Here is a 17,568-nt window from a genome sequence, read left to right as displayed (position 1 = left end):
GGGGGGCACACGGGAAGTGTGGCTAAGTCAGGTAAGAGACCTGAGCCAACTCCCCGTGCTTACCGTGGAGAGAGGGGGACCGGGCAGGCACCGTGTTATGCCGTGAGGTGAGGTGCACGGTGTCCCTGGTGTGCAGGCATAGCCCGGTGCGGTACATAGCAGTGCCTCGTATTGGCCGGGCTAGAGTGGGCATCGAGCCAGGTGCCATGAAGCCGGCTCAGCGCATCTGGTCTCCAGTGCGTCTCCTCGGGCCAGGGTACATGGCACCAGCCCTACGCATGGTGTCCCCGGTTCGCCAGCACAGCCCAGTGCGGGCTATTCCATCTCCCCGCACTGGCCTGGCTACGGGGAGCATCCAGCCAGGAAGAGTTGGGCAGGCTCAGTGCTCGAGACCTCCAGTGTGCCTTCACGGTCCGGTCTATCCGGTGCCATCTCCACGCACCAGCCCTCCAGTGTCAGCCCCCCGCACCAGGCTGTCTCTCTGTCTCCTTCCTACAGGTGCTCACGTCTGTCCAGTGCTGCCAGAGTCTTCCTCCTGCCCAGCGCTGCCAGAGTCTCCCATCTGTCCTGAGCTGCCAGAGTCTCCCATCTGTTCTGAGCAGCCAGAGTCTCCCGTCTGTCCTGAGCAGCCAGAGTCTCCCATCTGTCCTGAGCTTCCAGAGTCGCCCGTCTGTCCTGAGCTGCTAGAGTCGCCCGTCTGTCCTGAGCTGCCAGAGTCGCCCGTCTGTCCTGAGCTGCCAGAGTCGCCCGTATGTCCTGAGCTGCCAGAGTCGCCCGTATGTCCTGAGCTGCCAGAGTCGCCCGTCTGTCCTGAGCTGCCAAAGTCGCCCGTCTGTACTGAGCTGCCCGGAGTCGCCCGTCTGTCCTGAGCTGCCGGAGCTGCCGGAGCCGTCCATCAGCCAGGAGCTGCTGGAGCTGTCCGTCAGCCAGGAGCTGCCAGAGCCGTCCGTCAGCCAGGAGCTGCCGAAGCCGTCCGTCAGCCAGGAGCTGCCGGAATCGCCCTTCACTCCGGAGCTACCGAAGTCTCCCGCCTGTCCTGTGCTGCCGGAATCTCCCGTTTGTTCGGTGCTGCTGGAATCTCGCGTCCATTTGGGACCCATTGCTAGGGTACCCAGTCCGAGGTCGGCGGCGAGGGTCGCTGCTCGAAAGAGGCCACGGAGGCGGTTGAGGAGGCGGACAAAGACTATGGTGGAGTGGGGTCCACGTCTCGCGCCAGAGCCGCCACCGCGGACAGACACCCACCCAGACCCACCCCTATAGGTTCAGGTTTTGCGTCCGGAGTCCGCACCTTTGGGGGGGGGTACTGTCAAGTTCTGCCCTTAGTTCTTTTGTTATGTCTTTGTTTTAGTATGGTCAGGGCGTGAGTTGGGTGGGTTGTCTATGTTAGTTTTTTTATGATTTGTTATTTCTGTGTTTGGCCTGGTATGGTTTTCAATCAGAGGCAGCTGTCAATCGTTGTCCCTTGAGAACCATATTTAGGTAGCCTGTTTTCTATTGTGTTTCGTGGGTGATTGTTTTCTGTTTTGTGTCTACACCAGATAGGACTGTTTCATTTCGTTCATTCTCCTTTGTTATTTTGTTTAGTGTTCTCGTGATAATAAATTATCAATATGGACACTTACCACGCTGCGCATTGGTCCGATCTCTCCTACTCCTCCTCAGAGGAAGAAGACGAGCGTTACAGCTACTTAATATGATGTTTACATACCCTACATTACTCATCTCATATGTATATGTATATACTGTACTCTATATCATCTACTGCATCTTTATGTAATACATGTATCACTAGCCACTTTAAACTATGCCACTTTATTTACATACCTACATTACCTACATTGTCGGAACTAGAAGCACAAGCATTTCGCTACACTCGCATTAACAGCTGCTAACCATGTGTATGTGACAAATACATTTTATTTGATTTTGATGTCGTAATTATCAGCATACGACTGGGAAAAATCCACTTGAACGCCCCTCCAGCTGGTAATTACTACATGCTGAGCTCTGATGTCACATTCCAGTGGGCACAGACATCAGTTCAACGTCTAATTTTGATTTACATTTGGTTTAGTTGTCAACTATTGTGAATTCAACAGGAAATCAACAAGAAATGTTGCCATGTCATTGGATTTAGTTAGGCTAAAAGACGAAATGCCCTTATGTTGATGACTTTTTCCAAATCCAATAAGTTTTCCATGTGGATTCAATGTCATCACATAGATTTATTGGGTTGAAATTAAGTGGAACCAATAGGAAACTCATCAATAGGAAACTCACCTTTTGTTCTGCAGCAAAAAAGTTTCATCCAGCGTCTCTTTCCACCCCTTCCTGTTCTGGAGGCGGAACCTAAGCTGGCTCCACCAATGGTTGAGCTCACCTGGAGCAGATCTTGCCAAGGCCGGGGCCATCCTCTCATATGGTGAGTCTATTTGAAACGGATGGGAGGAGAGAGACGTGCATGTGTGTGAGAGAAATTGATTGTCAGAAACAGAGATATGTTCCACCGTCAGACTTTACGCATAAAGAAATACATCCTTCTCCTTATGTACTCGGGACTCAAATCAAATCTAGAATGTGAGAGCTGTCAGCAAACTAACTGACAAATCGTTCAGGTCAGCACCATCCCACAGACCAGAGCTGAACCAGATACAGACCTACTCATTCCAGTCATGTCCACAATAACGTTGTTTTTCTCTATTCTATCCTATTCTAAACAGTTCTGGAAAACGTAAAAGGTAAATACTTATCGTTCCACAAAAAAAGAGTTCCTTTTGCATCCCTTCAATATTTCAAATAGAAATTGTGCACCAATATTGCATTTTAAGAGCCTGTTATATTAAATGAAGTGCCTTTGACATTTAAAAACATATTTTTTTACATTTTATTTGTTTTAGCAGACACTCTTGTCCAGAGCGAATTAAAGTAGTCAGTGCATACATTTTGTACTGAATTCCCCCCATGGGAATCGAACCCACAGCAACCCTGACGTTGCAAGCGCCATGTACTACCAACTGAGCAACACACAAAATGAACTGATACACTTCGAGAAAACAACCGCTCACATATCCAAGGTTGTGTCCCAAATGTCACCCCATAGCCTATGTAATACACGACTCCTGACCAGAGCCCTATGGTCCCTGGTCTAAAGTGGTGCTCTTTAACAGGGAATAGGGTGCCATCTGGGACACAGCCTTAGAAAGGCCATTCTCTCCTTGTCTTATCGCTTTAATACATACCACATGGAGAATTCAATAAATCAGATTTTTTATATGAATAAAGTCTTGCTAAAGTGCCCAAATTCAGTATTTTGACATGTCCCTCTGTGCCCCCTATGTGACTTGTAGTTAGATTGCTACCCACTTAACCCAAACATTTCTCTACGTTTTCGCCATGACTGCAGTCATGACAAAGTCATTTCTGAAAATGATTATTTATTTAATGTCTGTCCCTCATTTTAAGGTCCACCCTGTTGTGTGAACTGAATTCAAAACTGTGAACTGTTCCTTTTAAAAAAAAAAATTCTGAAGAAACATTTGACATCTAATAGTCAAATCATAGTGTAAAAGCAGGTGAGCTGGTTCTACTCTTTTTGGCCATTTTATGTTGTTTTGTGGTGGAAAACTAAGCGGGTCAAGCTCAACACGCCAACACTATTACCCATAGGTTGACAGGCTAGAAATGTTTTAACAATTACACTTTTATTGCGAAGCTTGTATTCAATTGCAACTCCCTGTTGCAAACAACAAGCTTCAATTCTGCCTGTCACAAGGGGATTCATGGCTGATTTAAGATGAAATCGTCAACCTTGTTACTTTATTTGACACTTAGTGTTGTATTTTTAATTTAATTTTACCACCTGAGATGGGAAAAAAATACTATGACAGAATGTTAACATTTTGTGAAATATATATATTTTTTCAAGTTACACTTCTCAAAAGGCACTGAATTTGTGGAGTGACCCACTTACCTTTATGAAAGAAAACAGTTAGTCCTTTACTCCTAATTGACAATCAGGTACTACGACAACATGTGACATCAAGCTGATTTGAGAAAGAGAAGGGGGATTCACAGGTGGGGATCTATATATATGCAGACAAGACAGATAAGAGAGGGAGGAGATAAAGGAGAGGAGGTCAAGAGGAGGATGGATGGATGAGAGAGGAGGGAGGAGAGAGGGAGGGGACAAATGGTGGAAAGGAGTAGTAGTTCAATTGAGCATTATCTTTTGGAAAGATCCATCATTTTATTGGAATAATTTACTGCAGTATACCAAGGCCGTTTGACATTTTTCTAAAATGTCTCGAACACTAAAGAGTGCTCTGCCCCTGCATCACCCCCATGTAAAAAATGTCAACATCATGACAGTCAACACTTTTTGGTCTTTATTCTCAGTGAACCGTTCAGATAACTGGTTCGAAAGTCGTCTACCTTTCAATTGTCTCAATGCTAGTGTGTAATCAAAAAGCTCATATTGAGGTGAGCTTGTCTACCTGGACAAGTATCTGCTGATTCAGCTGTAGGATCCTATAGACACCTTACCTGTCAGGTCTATAGAAACTAGTTTTGACTGGCTGTGATCTAGTTCAACACTGTAGAGAGTTAAATTAACACTCAGTGGTGTAAAAGAGCACCAGTGTTGGTGTTAATAACCAGAGTTGAACCATAACCACGCCCATCATTATCATATTTTCCAGCATGCTCTATTGAAGGTGGATTTTTTTTATTTTTTTTAATCATTTTTTCAAAATGTATGTTTTTCACGTACATTGATTGATTAATTAATCTTCTGCTACTCAAATATAAATAACATACATTTTTCTAAACAATTCCAATATGTTACTTGGATTTATTGCACCCATTACTGAAATTGTTGTCCCAGTTTAGATGTTTAAGGTAGTCTAATATCTTAGTCTTCCCAACCCTAGCACTGTCAGTCATTCTGAATGCAGGTTGGGGGTGACTTAAATATTCCAGTTGTTGTATATCCCCATCTGGCTGGATTTCAATAGGAATTACACATCACTTTGCAAACTAGCATAATGTGAGTTTAACACTGAACAGAAAATAATCACCCACAACTCAAGGGTGAAAACAGGCTACCTAAGTATGGTTCTCAACCAGGGACAACGATTGACAGCTGCCTCTGATTGAGAACCATACCAGGCCAAACACAGAAATACCAAATCATAGAAAAAATAACCTAGACAGCCCACCCCAACTCACACCCTGACCAAACTAAAACAAAGACAAAACAAAGGAACTAAGGTCAGAACGTGACAGGTTTGCTTAATATAAGGAATTTGAAATTATTTATACTTTTACTTTTGATACTTAAGTATATTTAAAACAAAATACTTGTATTTCTCAAGTAGTATTTTACTGGGTGACTTTCACTTTTACTTGACTTTTACTCCTGTATGACGATTTGGTACTTTTCCCACTACTGGTTACAATGCAGAAGGGTCGCGCTGATTGAATAGAATGGGACAAAGATGGCCATGAGACAAAGCCAGCAAGACTTGCATGGCCTGAGATATTGCAGTGGGGATTTTAGCATGTAAATCTTGGTGAGATAAAACAGCTTTAAAGTGGGATGCATGCCAGCAAAGCCACAACACAACACTTAACAATACATTAATTGCACTATAACAGTGACAAACGGTGCCCACAAAAGCTGTCCCAACAGCAGTCCCAACATCTTACCACTGCTACACCTGGCTATCAGCGGAGCCTTGTCTGGCAGCCAAACAGTTCATTCAGCCTTTACTGCCTTTAAAAAAACAGCTGATATGGCTGGCTTGCTTAAAAACAAATGTGGTTTCTAATGTCAATTAAGATGTACAAACTATGGCATAAGAGGATGACAAGCGGATAAGAGGCAACACATAATTTCCATTAAGAGATTGCTGAGCGAGCTAGGATGTACGTTGTCATAACTATTTGTTTAGTACCTTTGAAATATACAGTGACAGAATTCAGAACGTGGGCCGTTCTGATAGTGTTCGACCTGTACACCAAGTCAGAAGCGTAGGATAAATACAGGGGGCATATACAGTGCCTTGCGAAAGTATTCGGCCCCCTTGAACTTTGCGACCTTTTGCCACATTTCAGGCTTCAAACATAAAGATATAAAACTGTATTTTTTTGTGAAGAATCAACAACAAGTGGGACACAATCATGAAGTGGAACGACATTTATTGGATATTTCAAACTTTTTTAACAAATCAAAAACTGAAAAATTGGGCGTGCAAAATTATTCAGCCCCCTTAAGTTAATACTTTGTAGCGCCACCTTTTGCTGCGATTACAGCTGTAAGTCGCTTGGGGTATGTCTCTATCAGTTTTGCACATCGAGAGACTGAATTTTTTTCCCATTCCTCCTTGCAAAACAGCTCGAGCTCAGCGAGGTTGGATGGAGAGCATTTGTGAACAGCAGTTTTCAGTTCTTTCCACAGATTCTCGATTGGATTCAGGTCTGGACTTTGACTTGGCCATTCTAACACCTGGATATGTTTATTTTTGAACCATTCCATTGTAGATTTTGCTTTATGTTTTGGATCATTGTCTTGTTGGAAGACAGTCTCAGGTCTTTTGCAGACTCCATCAGGTTTTCTTCCAGAATGGTCCTGTATTTGGCTCCATCCATCTTCCCATCAATTTTAACCATCTTCCCTGTCCCTGCTGAAGAAAAGCAGGCCCAAACCATGATGCTGCCACCACCATGTTTGACAGTGGGGATGGTGTGTTCAGGGTGATGAGCTGTGTTGCTTTTACGCCAAACATAACGTTTTGCATTGTTGCCAAAAAGTTCAATTTTGGTTTCATCTGACCAGAGCACCTTCTTCCACATGTTTGGTGTGTCTCCCAGGTGGCTTGTGGCAAACTTTAACCAACACTTTTTATGGATATCTTTAAGAAATGGCTTTCTTCTTGCCACTCTTCCATAAAGGCCAGATTTGTGCAATATACGACTGATTGTTGTCCTATGGACAGAGTCTCCCACCTCAGCTGTAGATCTCTGCAGTTCATCCAGAGTGATCATGGGCCTCTTGGCTGCATCTCTGATCAGTCTTCTCCTTGTATGAGCTGAAAGTTTAGAGGGACGGCCAGGTCTTGGTAGATTTGCAGTGGTCTGATACTCCTTCCATTTCAATATTATTGCTTGCTCAGTGCTCCTTGGGATGTTTAAAGCTTGGGAAATCTTTTTGTATCCAAATCCGGCTTTAAACTTCTTCACAACAGTATCTCGGACCTGCCTGGTGTGTTCCTTGTTCTTCATGATGCTCTCTGCGCTTTTAACGGACCTCTGAGACTATCACAGTGCAGGTGCATTTATACGGAGACTTGATTACACACAGGTGGATTGTATTTATCATCATTAGTCATTTAGGTCAACATTGGATCATTCAGAGATCCTCACTGAACTTCTGGAGAGAGTTTGCTGCACTGAAAGTAAAGGGGCTGAATAATTTTGCACGCCCAATTTTTCAGTTTTTGATTTGTTAAAAAAGTTTGAAATATCCAATAAATGTCGTTCCACTTCATGATTGTGTCCCACTTGTTGTTGATTCTTCACAAAAAAATACAGTTTTATATCTTTATGTTTGAAGCCTGAAATGTGGCAAAAGGTCGCAAAGTTCAAGGGGGCCGAATACTTTCGCAAGGCACTGTAAGCAGACAATGAAACATCTTACAATATTCAATGATTACATTTCTATAAAACAGGTTATAGGCTTCATGTGCACCACCAAGTCAGAACAGCAGGCGAAATTGAGAGGGGTAAATAGACCAAATTATTAGGGTGAGGACTACTAACATCTTACTACACAACATACGCTTAGTATTACTTTCTTAGCTACAGTATATACATATCTCCCTGGCATATTACATAATTTATGCAGCAGCACACAATAAATGTTTTAACTCAACTTGTTGTGCTGTGCTCACTTGAACAGGAAGGTGGCGCGGTGGTCCTTTGTTGGCAAATTTTGTCATCAAAGTTCTCTGGATTTATGGTGCTTTCAAAACAACTGGGAACTTGGAAAAAAACAAGGTTGAATCATGGTGACGTCATTGATCTTCAGGCCGTAGCTCTAGAAATAGGACGAATTTACAATCCGAGTTGGATGACCGTTCAAAACATATTTTCCCAATCAGAGCTCATTTATTCCTGCCTCCGAGTTAACAGTTGTTAATCAATTGAAATCAGGCTTCATTGACAGCATGGCCAATGTTGAATGTTTTTCATTTTAAACTTGGAAAAGAGCCCCTTAAACTATGATTACATATCTCTATCAATATCCTTTTTAAACCATGATTACATATCTCTATCAATAGCCTTTTTAAACCACGATTACACATCTCTATCAATATCCTTTTAAAACCATGATTACATATCTCTATCAATAGCCTTTTTAAACCACGATTACACATCTCTATCAATAGCCTTTTTAAACCACGATTACACATCTCTATCAATAGCCTTTTTAAACCACGATTACACATCTCTATCAATAGCCTTTTAAACCACGATTACACATCTCTATCAATAGCCTTTTTAAACCACGATTACACATCTCTATCAATAGCCTTTTTAAACCACGATTACACATCTCTATCAATAGCCTTTTTAAACCATTATTATACACTGTATGACCTAATTCTATGTTATAATTCATTAGACATCCAGGCATAACCAATGATGGTAAATAAAATCACATTATAGTTAGTTATGCCGTGTGAAGAACAATCAAGTCAGCCTGCCAGTTTCAGTTAGAATCTGCACTAATGTAAAAGATGAATAATATCTTGCACTTATTTGCTTGTTTTGGTGAGATATTTTTTTAATGACTTTAATAATGATCTACATGATTATGTGCATTAACCAATCATTTGGTTTTCTGTTTGGATTTACAATCCTGAAAAAAAAGGTTTCCAGTAAAAAATTAAGTTTAATATACTGTCTTGTAAAATCTGTAATAAAAAAATATTGACGTGCTTTACTTGGAAGTGACATACATGGTCCAAAAACACTGAAAATGAATCGAGTCTACATTTCAACCCAGTCTTGCCCATATACACTAGCTACTACAATACAATCATTTGTTTTCGACAAATAATACTGCATACATACATAATTGCATCACACATATATTATATGATAACAATATAATGATCTGTTTTGCTGTCTTAACCCTCAGACGTATCTTACTTCCTGGTCATCCTCAGGCTCTTCCTGTTCCACATCTAAACCCAGAGCGCTGTGGCGAATCATCTGCCAGCATGCCAGGGACTTCCTGTTTCCATCTATCCCACCCCTGTGTTTGGGTCTGATCAGAGGGCTTCCAGGTCCTTTTGACATGTCAGTGTTCTCCATCTCCTCCCGCTCCTTGCTCTGGTCCTCATCCTTAGAGAAGGCTTGCACGTAGCGACGCATCTTTTGCACCAGTGGGTCATTGCGATCCTCAACCCTGCAATGGAGACATTAAGATAGCCATTATAATACAAAGTCTGTATATGATGGGGATGGGGAAACACTGTTAACACCACCACACCTAAGACAGAGAGTACAGTAATAGGCCAGTTAGATGACGTGTTGTTGTCTTACCGGAGGTACCACCGCTCCCCCAGGCCGTAGAGCAGTCCACACACCCCCAGCCGGGGCCACAGGCAGCGGGGCAACCTCCTCTCCAACATCAGGGTAGTGGCCACCACCTACACACAGTGAGCAGGGACAAAGGATGTAAGGATCATTAGAATGGCACTGATTGGGATGCTGTACACACTTTCATCATGGTTCTATTTTTATGGAGTATTCACAGTGCCTTCAGAAAGTAGTCACACCCCTTAACTTATTCCACATTGTGTCGTGTTACACCCTAAATTCAAAATTGATTAAATATATTTTATTTCTTACCCAACTACACACAATACCCCATAATGACAAAGTGAAAACATGTTTTTAGAAATGCATATTTATTGAAAATGATAAACAGAAATATCTAGTTTACATAAGTATTCACACCCCTGAGACTTTCTATAAGCACCTTTGACAGAGATTACAGCTGTGAGTCTTTCTGGGTAAGTCTCTAAGAGCTTCCCACTCCTGGATTGTGCAACATTTGGCCATTATTATTTTCAAAATTCTTCAAGTTATGTCAAATTGGATGTTGATCATTGACAGATAAACATTTTCAGGTATTGCCATACATTTTCAAGTAGATTTAAGTCAAAAATGTAAATCGGCCACTCAGGAAAATTCACTGTCTTCTTGGTAAACAACTCCAGTGTATATTTGGCCTTGTGTTTTAGGTTATTGTCCTGCTGAAAGGTGAATTAATCTCCCAGTGTCTGGTGGAAAGATGACTGAACCAAGTTTTCTTCTAGGATTTTGCCTGTGCTTAGCTCCAGTCCATTTTTCTTTTAATTCTGAAAAACTCCCCAGTCCTTAACGCTTGCAAGCATACCCATAACATGATGCAGCCAGCAACATGATTGAAAATATGGAGAGTGGTACTCAGTAATGTGTTGTATTGGATTTGCCCCAAACATAACACTTTGTATTTAGGACAAAAAGTGAATTGCTTTGCTACATTTCTTTTGTAGTACTTTAGTGCCTTGTTGTCAAACAGGATGCATGTTTTGGAATATTTGTATTCTGTACAGGCTTCCTTCATTTAGATTAGTATTGTGGAGTAACTACAATGTTGTTGATCCATCCTCAGTTTTCTCATATCACAGCCATTAAACTCTGTAACTGTTTTGAAGTCGCCATTGGCCTCATGGCGAAATCCCTGAACGGTTTCCTTCCTCTCCGGCAACTGAGCACCTGTATTTTTGTAGTGACTGGGTGTAATGATACACCATCCAAAACAAAATGAATAACTTCACCATGCTCAAAAGGATATTCAATATCTGATTTTTGTATTTTTACCCATCTACCAATAGGTCCCCTTCTTTGCAAGGCATTGGAAAACCTCCCTGGTCTTTGTGGATGAATCTGTGTTAGAAATTCACTACTCAACTGAGGGACCTTACAGATGATTGGGGTGCAGGGATGAGGTAGTCATTCAGAAATCATGTTAAACACTATTATTGCACAAAATAAAAATCTGAAATGTCTTGAGTCAATAAGTATTCAACCCCTGTGTTATGGCAAGCCCAAATAAGTCCATGCAACTTATTATGTAACTTTTAAAGACACTTTTACTCCTGGACTTATTTAGGCTTGCCATAACAGGGGTTGAATACTTATTGACTCAAGACATTTCAGCTTTTCATTTTTAATTCATTTGTAAACATTTCGAGAAACATAATTCCACTTTCACATTATGGAATATTGTGTGTAGGCCAGTGACAACAAATCTCAAATTAATCAACTTTAAATTCAGGCTGTAACACAACAAAATGTTGAAAAAGTCAAAGGGTGTGAATACTTTCTGAAGGCACTGTAATAGAAAATGTGTGCTTGTGTGTGTGTGTGTGCATGTGTGTGTCACACTGATGCACACCTGTGTCCTCCAGAGCTCGTCCCTCTCCTGGGCAACTCTCCAGTGTGTATCACTCATCATGGCTATGAGAAGGTTGAGCAGCAGTATGTAGGAGACCACAGAGAAGGTGCAGTGCAGCACATGGACAATAGGGGGCGTTGTGATAGTGTGGTCCACTGGCAGGTCTATCAGACCCACACTCAGCTCAAACTGGGAGAACAGAGTGATGGGGAAGGAGCGGTACGCAGGTAGAGAGTCTGGGTCCTGAGTCATGTACACCATCCACAGGGCTGGGAGGGAGGGAGGGAGGGAGGGAAAGAGGGACAACAACAACCAGGGTATAAAAATAGGATTTTTATTTATACAATTTATACAATTTGCTTATTTGAAACGGCAAGATTTGCTAATGCAGTTTCTCTTAAACAGAATGTACTTACAGGTGGAAAACCCCATGAGCACGATGAAGCTCAGCCACATAAACTTGGTCAGGTCTCCAAATATAATCTAGGATGAAATTAGACAAAACACCACAACAGTTTAACATGGGAATCAAAACAGCAAAACCATACATTCTACAGTAACGTCATGCTAATGCTTGTGTGTGTGTGCATTCACGTGTGTGTGTCTGCTTCCCTTACATACCTTCTGTATCATGATGACATAAGGTCCCAGCATCTGAAAGCCTCGGGCGAAGAACATGACATTGCTCCAGCCCAGCACCAGACACACAGCCATGACAACTGCCTCCCCCTGCACCCCACTGACCCTGAACACACACAGCAGCACCACCAGGAACGCATAGGCAATACTGGGGAGGAAACACAGATTATTACACAGGTTATAAATGCTACATAGACATGACATAACACAACAACATCACTAGGCAGGTAATAAAGGCTACATAGGCACCAAGGTTGACTTACAGAATGACATGGAAGGGTCCCCCCAGGGCCGTCTGTCCAAAGTACTGCTTGGCCCCCACTCTCAGCATATCTGGGATCTTAGGAATTGGGAAGAACACAGATTATATTGACAGCCAATAATGTGATCTAATCTACAGTGTAAATATAAGTGACATGAAAAACTATTGGGTGATGTATGTTTTACCTCCAGTAGCAGAATAACCAGGGCACCCAGGACACTGATCATCTCTCCTGCCAGACGCAAGTTGTCCCCATAGGTCACATAACTCTCCTACAGGGACAGAGAACAGGGCACGTGGATCACAAAGGGTTCATATGAACACCTCTGATTGAGGTTTGCACACAGGCTGTCATATGAAGATGCCTTCATGTCTCCCGCACCTTCAGAGTTTTCTGCACGCGGATGGTTTTGTCCATGTCAGATACAGTGTAATTCTCTGGAGCGTCCTTTAGAGGGCGATACACACAACACAGTGTGAAGGTCCCAATGTACAGGAGGTACAGCAGCAGCAACAATCTGTACACAACACAATAATAAAATTACAATAGTAGACATAAACAAATGACAGCATCTCAAACACAACATCAGAACATAATCCACTGTATGTGTGGTTACCTAAAGTAGTGTTTTCCATAGAGATTCCACTTGAGACTGACCAATTGCCTAACAGGAGTCACTTCCAGTATCCTTCTTGCCTGAGGGAAGAGATCATCCTCATCATCAGTTTCCCTGTAGGGTATATTAGACCGTATCATGTTTGTGTTCTGTAATGTACCTCTCTCCTCTGGCTGCCCACGATGAGCTCCAGCACAGAGAGGTCGTCGTCGGCGACCAAGGAGTCGATCTCTGAGAGGTCATAGAGGTTAGAGGTCAGTGGTCCCAGGTCCCACTGGACGACTCGCCTCCGGTTGACCAGGTGCTGGAAGGCCTGGGAGAGAGATAGAAATGCCTTAGAAACCTAGAAATGCAGCACAATTAATTTGTAGGTTAAAGACATTCTAATAACAACATATGCTGTATAAAGAATATTACGGAGGAGAAGGTTAAGTTAAAGATAATAGGGGAAACATTATCCCTCTTCTCCTCTCATACATTGTCTCCTGTTTCTTTCTCTATCCCTCTATCCATCCTCACCACAAGGTTGCCCTCCTTGGCAGCCAGTTTGAAGGGCGTTAAGCCACGATAGTTGGGCACCATGTCCAGTGGCACAGTCTGGTCCAGCTCAACGTCATGTGCCAACAACAGATCCAACGCCAGGCATGCTAAAGTCTTATTGGGCTGCAGGACCAGAATATGGAGCACTGTGTTACCTAGGGGGGAGAGATGGAGATATTAAACGCTGAAAACGGAAGAAGAGAGAAGAGGGGGAGGGGGAGGAGAAGAAAGAGGAATGTTTCATACCAATGGAGTCCTGGGCCCTGGTGCTGGCTCCTGCGTTGATCACCATGGAGATTATGTCCTGATTTCCCACACAGGCCGCAAATGCCAGGATGTGCTCACCTAAAGTAAAGCAAATGGAATAAAATACCCACATTTCCTAGAATGCATTTTTATACTCCTTACAGAACACAAACAGTCATCTTACCATAGTAGAGCAGCCCTCCTCTTCTCTTCCTGAAGTACAGGCCTGTGACTCTGGGCGTGGCCACATCCGCCCCTTTACCAATCAGACTGCGGACCAGGTTAAAGTTCTGATTCACCACAGCAATGTGGAGAGGTGTCATGCCTGATTGAGAGCGAGTAAGAGAGAGAATATATTATTGTTTGATTAAATATCTGTGTGAGTTTTATGATATTATAATGAATTTGTCCATTGTGTGTGAGACGATATGTACCAAGGAAGAGGTCAGAGGTCATGGGCTCATTGATGAGTTCAGGTGCTCCGTCCATCAGAGCTATGGCAGCATCCATGTTATCATTCAGTACTGCCACATGCAGCGCTGTCTCCCCCAGAGCACCTCTCTCAAAGATGTTAGTGGATGCACAGTCCAGAAGTTTCTTAATGCAACCTGCACTGTTCTCTTTGGCCGCAAAGAAGAGAGGGATGTCATTTGTCCTATGGGAGAAAGAGTGTGTTTGCAAGTTAGAATTCAAACACTGCATTCATAACATGTTGTAATCAGCATATCAGCATACGACTGGGAAAAATCTACTTGAACGCCCCTCCAGCTGGTAATTACTAGTGGGAAACGGTCTATAATCTCTGAGCTCAGACTTCCCCCACATACTGAGCTCTGATGTCACATATTTATTAAACGACCTCGATTACAGCAGTTAAATCCAACAACAAAACAATTTTCATAAGAACCAAATTGTTCAAAGGGTTTTTGAACACTACATTTTGTTTTCAAGCATGATAGCTGTACTTTTAGTTTATGGTTGATGCAGCTTGTTTGTCATCAGCTAATCTGCATTCTCAATTAGTAAAAAGCATGTGAACACACAACTGATGCTCCCAGATTACAAGTAGTATTTTCTGAGTTTCTCACTTGTTATGAACGCAGCATAATAACAACCAATACTTGTCAGTAGCTGTTTTTTTTGTTTACCAATAGGAGTCTCACCTTTTGTTCTGCAGCAAAAATGTTTCATCAAGCATCTCGTTCCACCCCTTCCTGTTCTGGAGGCGGAACCTGAGCTGGCTCCACCAATGGTTGAGTTCACCTGGAGCAGATCTTGCCAGGGGCGGGGCCATCCTCTCATAGGGTGAGTCTATTTGAAACGGCTGAGATGAGAAAGAAATTTGCATGTGTGAGAAATTAAGTGTCAGAAACCGTGAGCTATCCTGCAACATGGTCTCAGAGCATTTAGTTTGATTCTGTAAGTAAATCCGAGACACTCCATTTAGTGTGATATGTTACATTTCGAATGGCATGTATTTTAATTTATTGATCTCTATCACCCATTTCGTATGCTATATTACGAATTACAATTTGAATTATATGTTACTAATTTCCAAAACGCACAATATATTACGAATTTGCAAACGTACTCTATGTTATGGTTTAGCAAAACTGTTACTTTATTGGGCATTTAATAGGCACTTACTATAGTATTTTTTATTTAATTTAAATTTAACCTCTTGATATGGGAAAACATGTTATTTATGACAGAATGTTAATATTAGGTGACGTACAATATGTTCCGAATTGCAAAACTTATTATATGTTACAGTTTTGCAAAACGTATGAAATGGTACAAATTCTAGCTAGGCGGCAAACGTTAGCTAGCTGGGTAATGTTAGCTAGGCTAGGGGTTAGGGTTAGGGGTTAGGGTTAAGGTTAGGGGAAGGGTCAGCTAAAAGGGTTAAGGTTAGGGTTAGGGATTGGGTTAGCTAATATTCTAAGTAGTTGCAAAGTAGATCAAAAGTAGTAAGTAGTCGAAAAGTAGCTAATTACCTAAAATGCTAACGTTGTCCATGATCAGATTCGAACTCTCAACCTTTGGATTGCTAGATGTTGGCGTTATAAGCCAACCCTTCCACCCCAACCAATTAAACATTTGTCTTATGTAACCATACCAAATGTAACATATCATACTCATTTGAGGAGCCTGGATTTAAATGTATTATGTTACGTCTAGTCTGAGACCAGACTGTACCATCAGACGCAGCTCATAAAAATGGTACTAAAATCAAAACTAGAATGGGTGAGCTGTTCAGGTCAGCACAATCCCACAGACCAAACATTTTCTGGTGTTTTGAGGTGGAAAACTGAGCGGGTCGAGCATAACACGTCAACACAATTACCCATAGATAACAATGCATTTGTTTTTGTGAAGCTTGCATTCTATGACAGAATGCTAATATTAGGTGAAATCCCCCCAAACAATTAGACCAAGTTACACTTTTCAACAGGCACTGAATTTGTGGAGTGACCCACTTACCTTTATGAAAGAAAACAGTTAGTCCTTTACTCCTAATTGACAATCAGGTACTACGACAACATGTGACACCAAGCTGATTTGAGAAACAGAAGGAGGATTCACAGGTGGGGATCTATATATATGCAGACAAGACAGATAAGAGAGGGAGGAGATAAAGGAGAGGAGGTCAAGAGGAGGATGGATGGATGAAAGAGAAGGGAGGAGAGAGGGAGGGGACAAATGGTGGAAAGGAGTAGTAGTTAAATTGAGCATTATCTTTTGGAAAGATCCATCATTTTATTGGAATAATTTACTGCAGTATACCAAGGCCGTTTGACATTTTTCTAAAATGTCTCGAACACTAAAGAGTGCTCTGCCCCTGCATCACCCCCATGTAAAAAATGTCAACATCATGACAGTCAACACTTTTTGGTCTTTATTCTCAGTGAACCGTCCAGATAACTGGTTCGAAAGTCGCCTACCTTTCAATTGTCTCAATGCTGGTGTGTAATCAAAAAGCTCATATTGAGGTGAGCTTGTCTACCTGGACAAGTATCTGCTGATTCAGCTGTACGATCCTATAGACACCTTACCTGTCAGGTCTATAGAAACTAGATTTGACTGGCTGTGATCTAGAAGTACATTCTAGTCCGACACCAGTCAACACCTACAGTACATGCTAATCTAAGGGTTCTTGTTCAACCAATTAGTTGGGGTAAATCATGTTTTCACAATGTGTGTTTGACTGAACTGTCAACAGCATTGCTCACGAACATGATAATTGTTACTATACAAAGACTATAATACTTGAGTACTTAGTGTAATCCTATGAGCATTATGTTTTTCCTTTTGACAAAAAGACTTGATGGTACATTTGATTTCTTACGAATCAAACCTCTTCTGCAGTAAAGCAAATAGTCTAAACTGATATACAGTATTTTAATTTCCACATATTTGATGACCATCTATTTATTATACATAACAACCCAGACACCCAAAACACTTTCCAAATGCCATGGTTTGGTGTGTGTATTCAGGTGTTTGTGTGTACCATGTATAGGTCGTGAGTAACATGTTGGTTACCCACAGCGTGTTAAAGGGTTTCAATGCAGGTTTATATCAGACAGGCCTGGGTAATGGTTCTGACTGAGCCAGTCATCTTGTGTTGTCTTGATAATAGCTATTTACAGCGCCTTGTAGTGAGACACCAGAGTGCTGCCATATAGACCAGTGGTTTCAATTGTCATAATGTCTTTATTTAGGCACAATAACAAGGTTCCATTGCAGTG

General features: G+C 41.9%; 1 protein-coding gene across 1 annotated transcript; it reads right to left on the bottom strand.

Moving 5' to 3' along the window:
* Positions 1 to 8,827: 8,827 nt before the first annotated feature.
* trpv6 (transient receptor potential cation channel, subfamily V, member 6) lies at positions 8,828 to 16,413 on the bottom strand. Its single transcript, XM_036968807.2, has 16 exons — positions 16,301 to 16,413; positions 14,980 to 15,140; positions 14,251 to 14,471; positions 14,001 to 14,141; positions 13,817 to 13,915; positions 13,550 to 13,725; positions 13,191 to 13,343; positions 13,031 to 13,110; positions 12,796 to 12,931; positions 12,599 to 12,685; positions 12,415 to 12,491; positions 12,134 to 12,299; positions 11,929 to 11,995; positions 11,513 to 11,781; positions 9,610 to 9,716; positions 8,828 to 9,472 (listed from the first exon to the last, which is right to left on the bottom strand). The coding sequence occupies exons 2-16, from the start codon at positions 15,108 to 15,110 to the stop codon at positions 9,199 to 9,201; spliced, it is 2,184 nt and encodes a 727-aa protein (XP_036824702.1). The 5' UTR covers positions 15,111 to 15,140; positions 16,301 to 16,413; the 3' UTR covers positions 8,828 to 9,198.
* Positions 16,414 to 17,568: the final 1,155 nt, after the last annotated feature.

The sequence above is a fragment of the Oncorhynchus mykiss genome, chromosome 3, assembly GCF_057628025.1.
Source record: "Oncorhynchus mykiss isolate SJ-2025 chromosome 3, ASM5762802v1, whole genome shotgun sequence".
Classification (NCBI taxonomy): Eukaryota; Metazoa; Chordata; class Actinopteri; order Salmoniformes; family Salmonidae; genus Oncorhynchus; species Oncorhynchus mykiss.
Note: the sequence above shows the minus strand (reverse complement) of the source record. Positions and strands in the feature narration are given on the sequence as shown.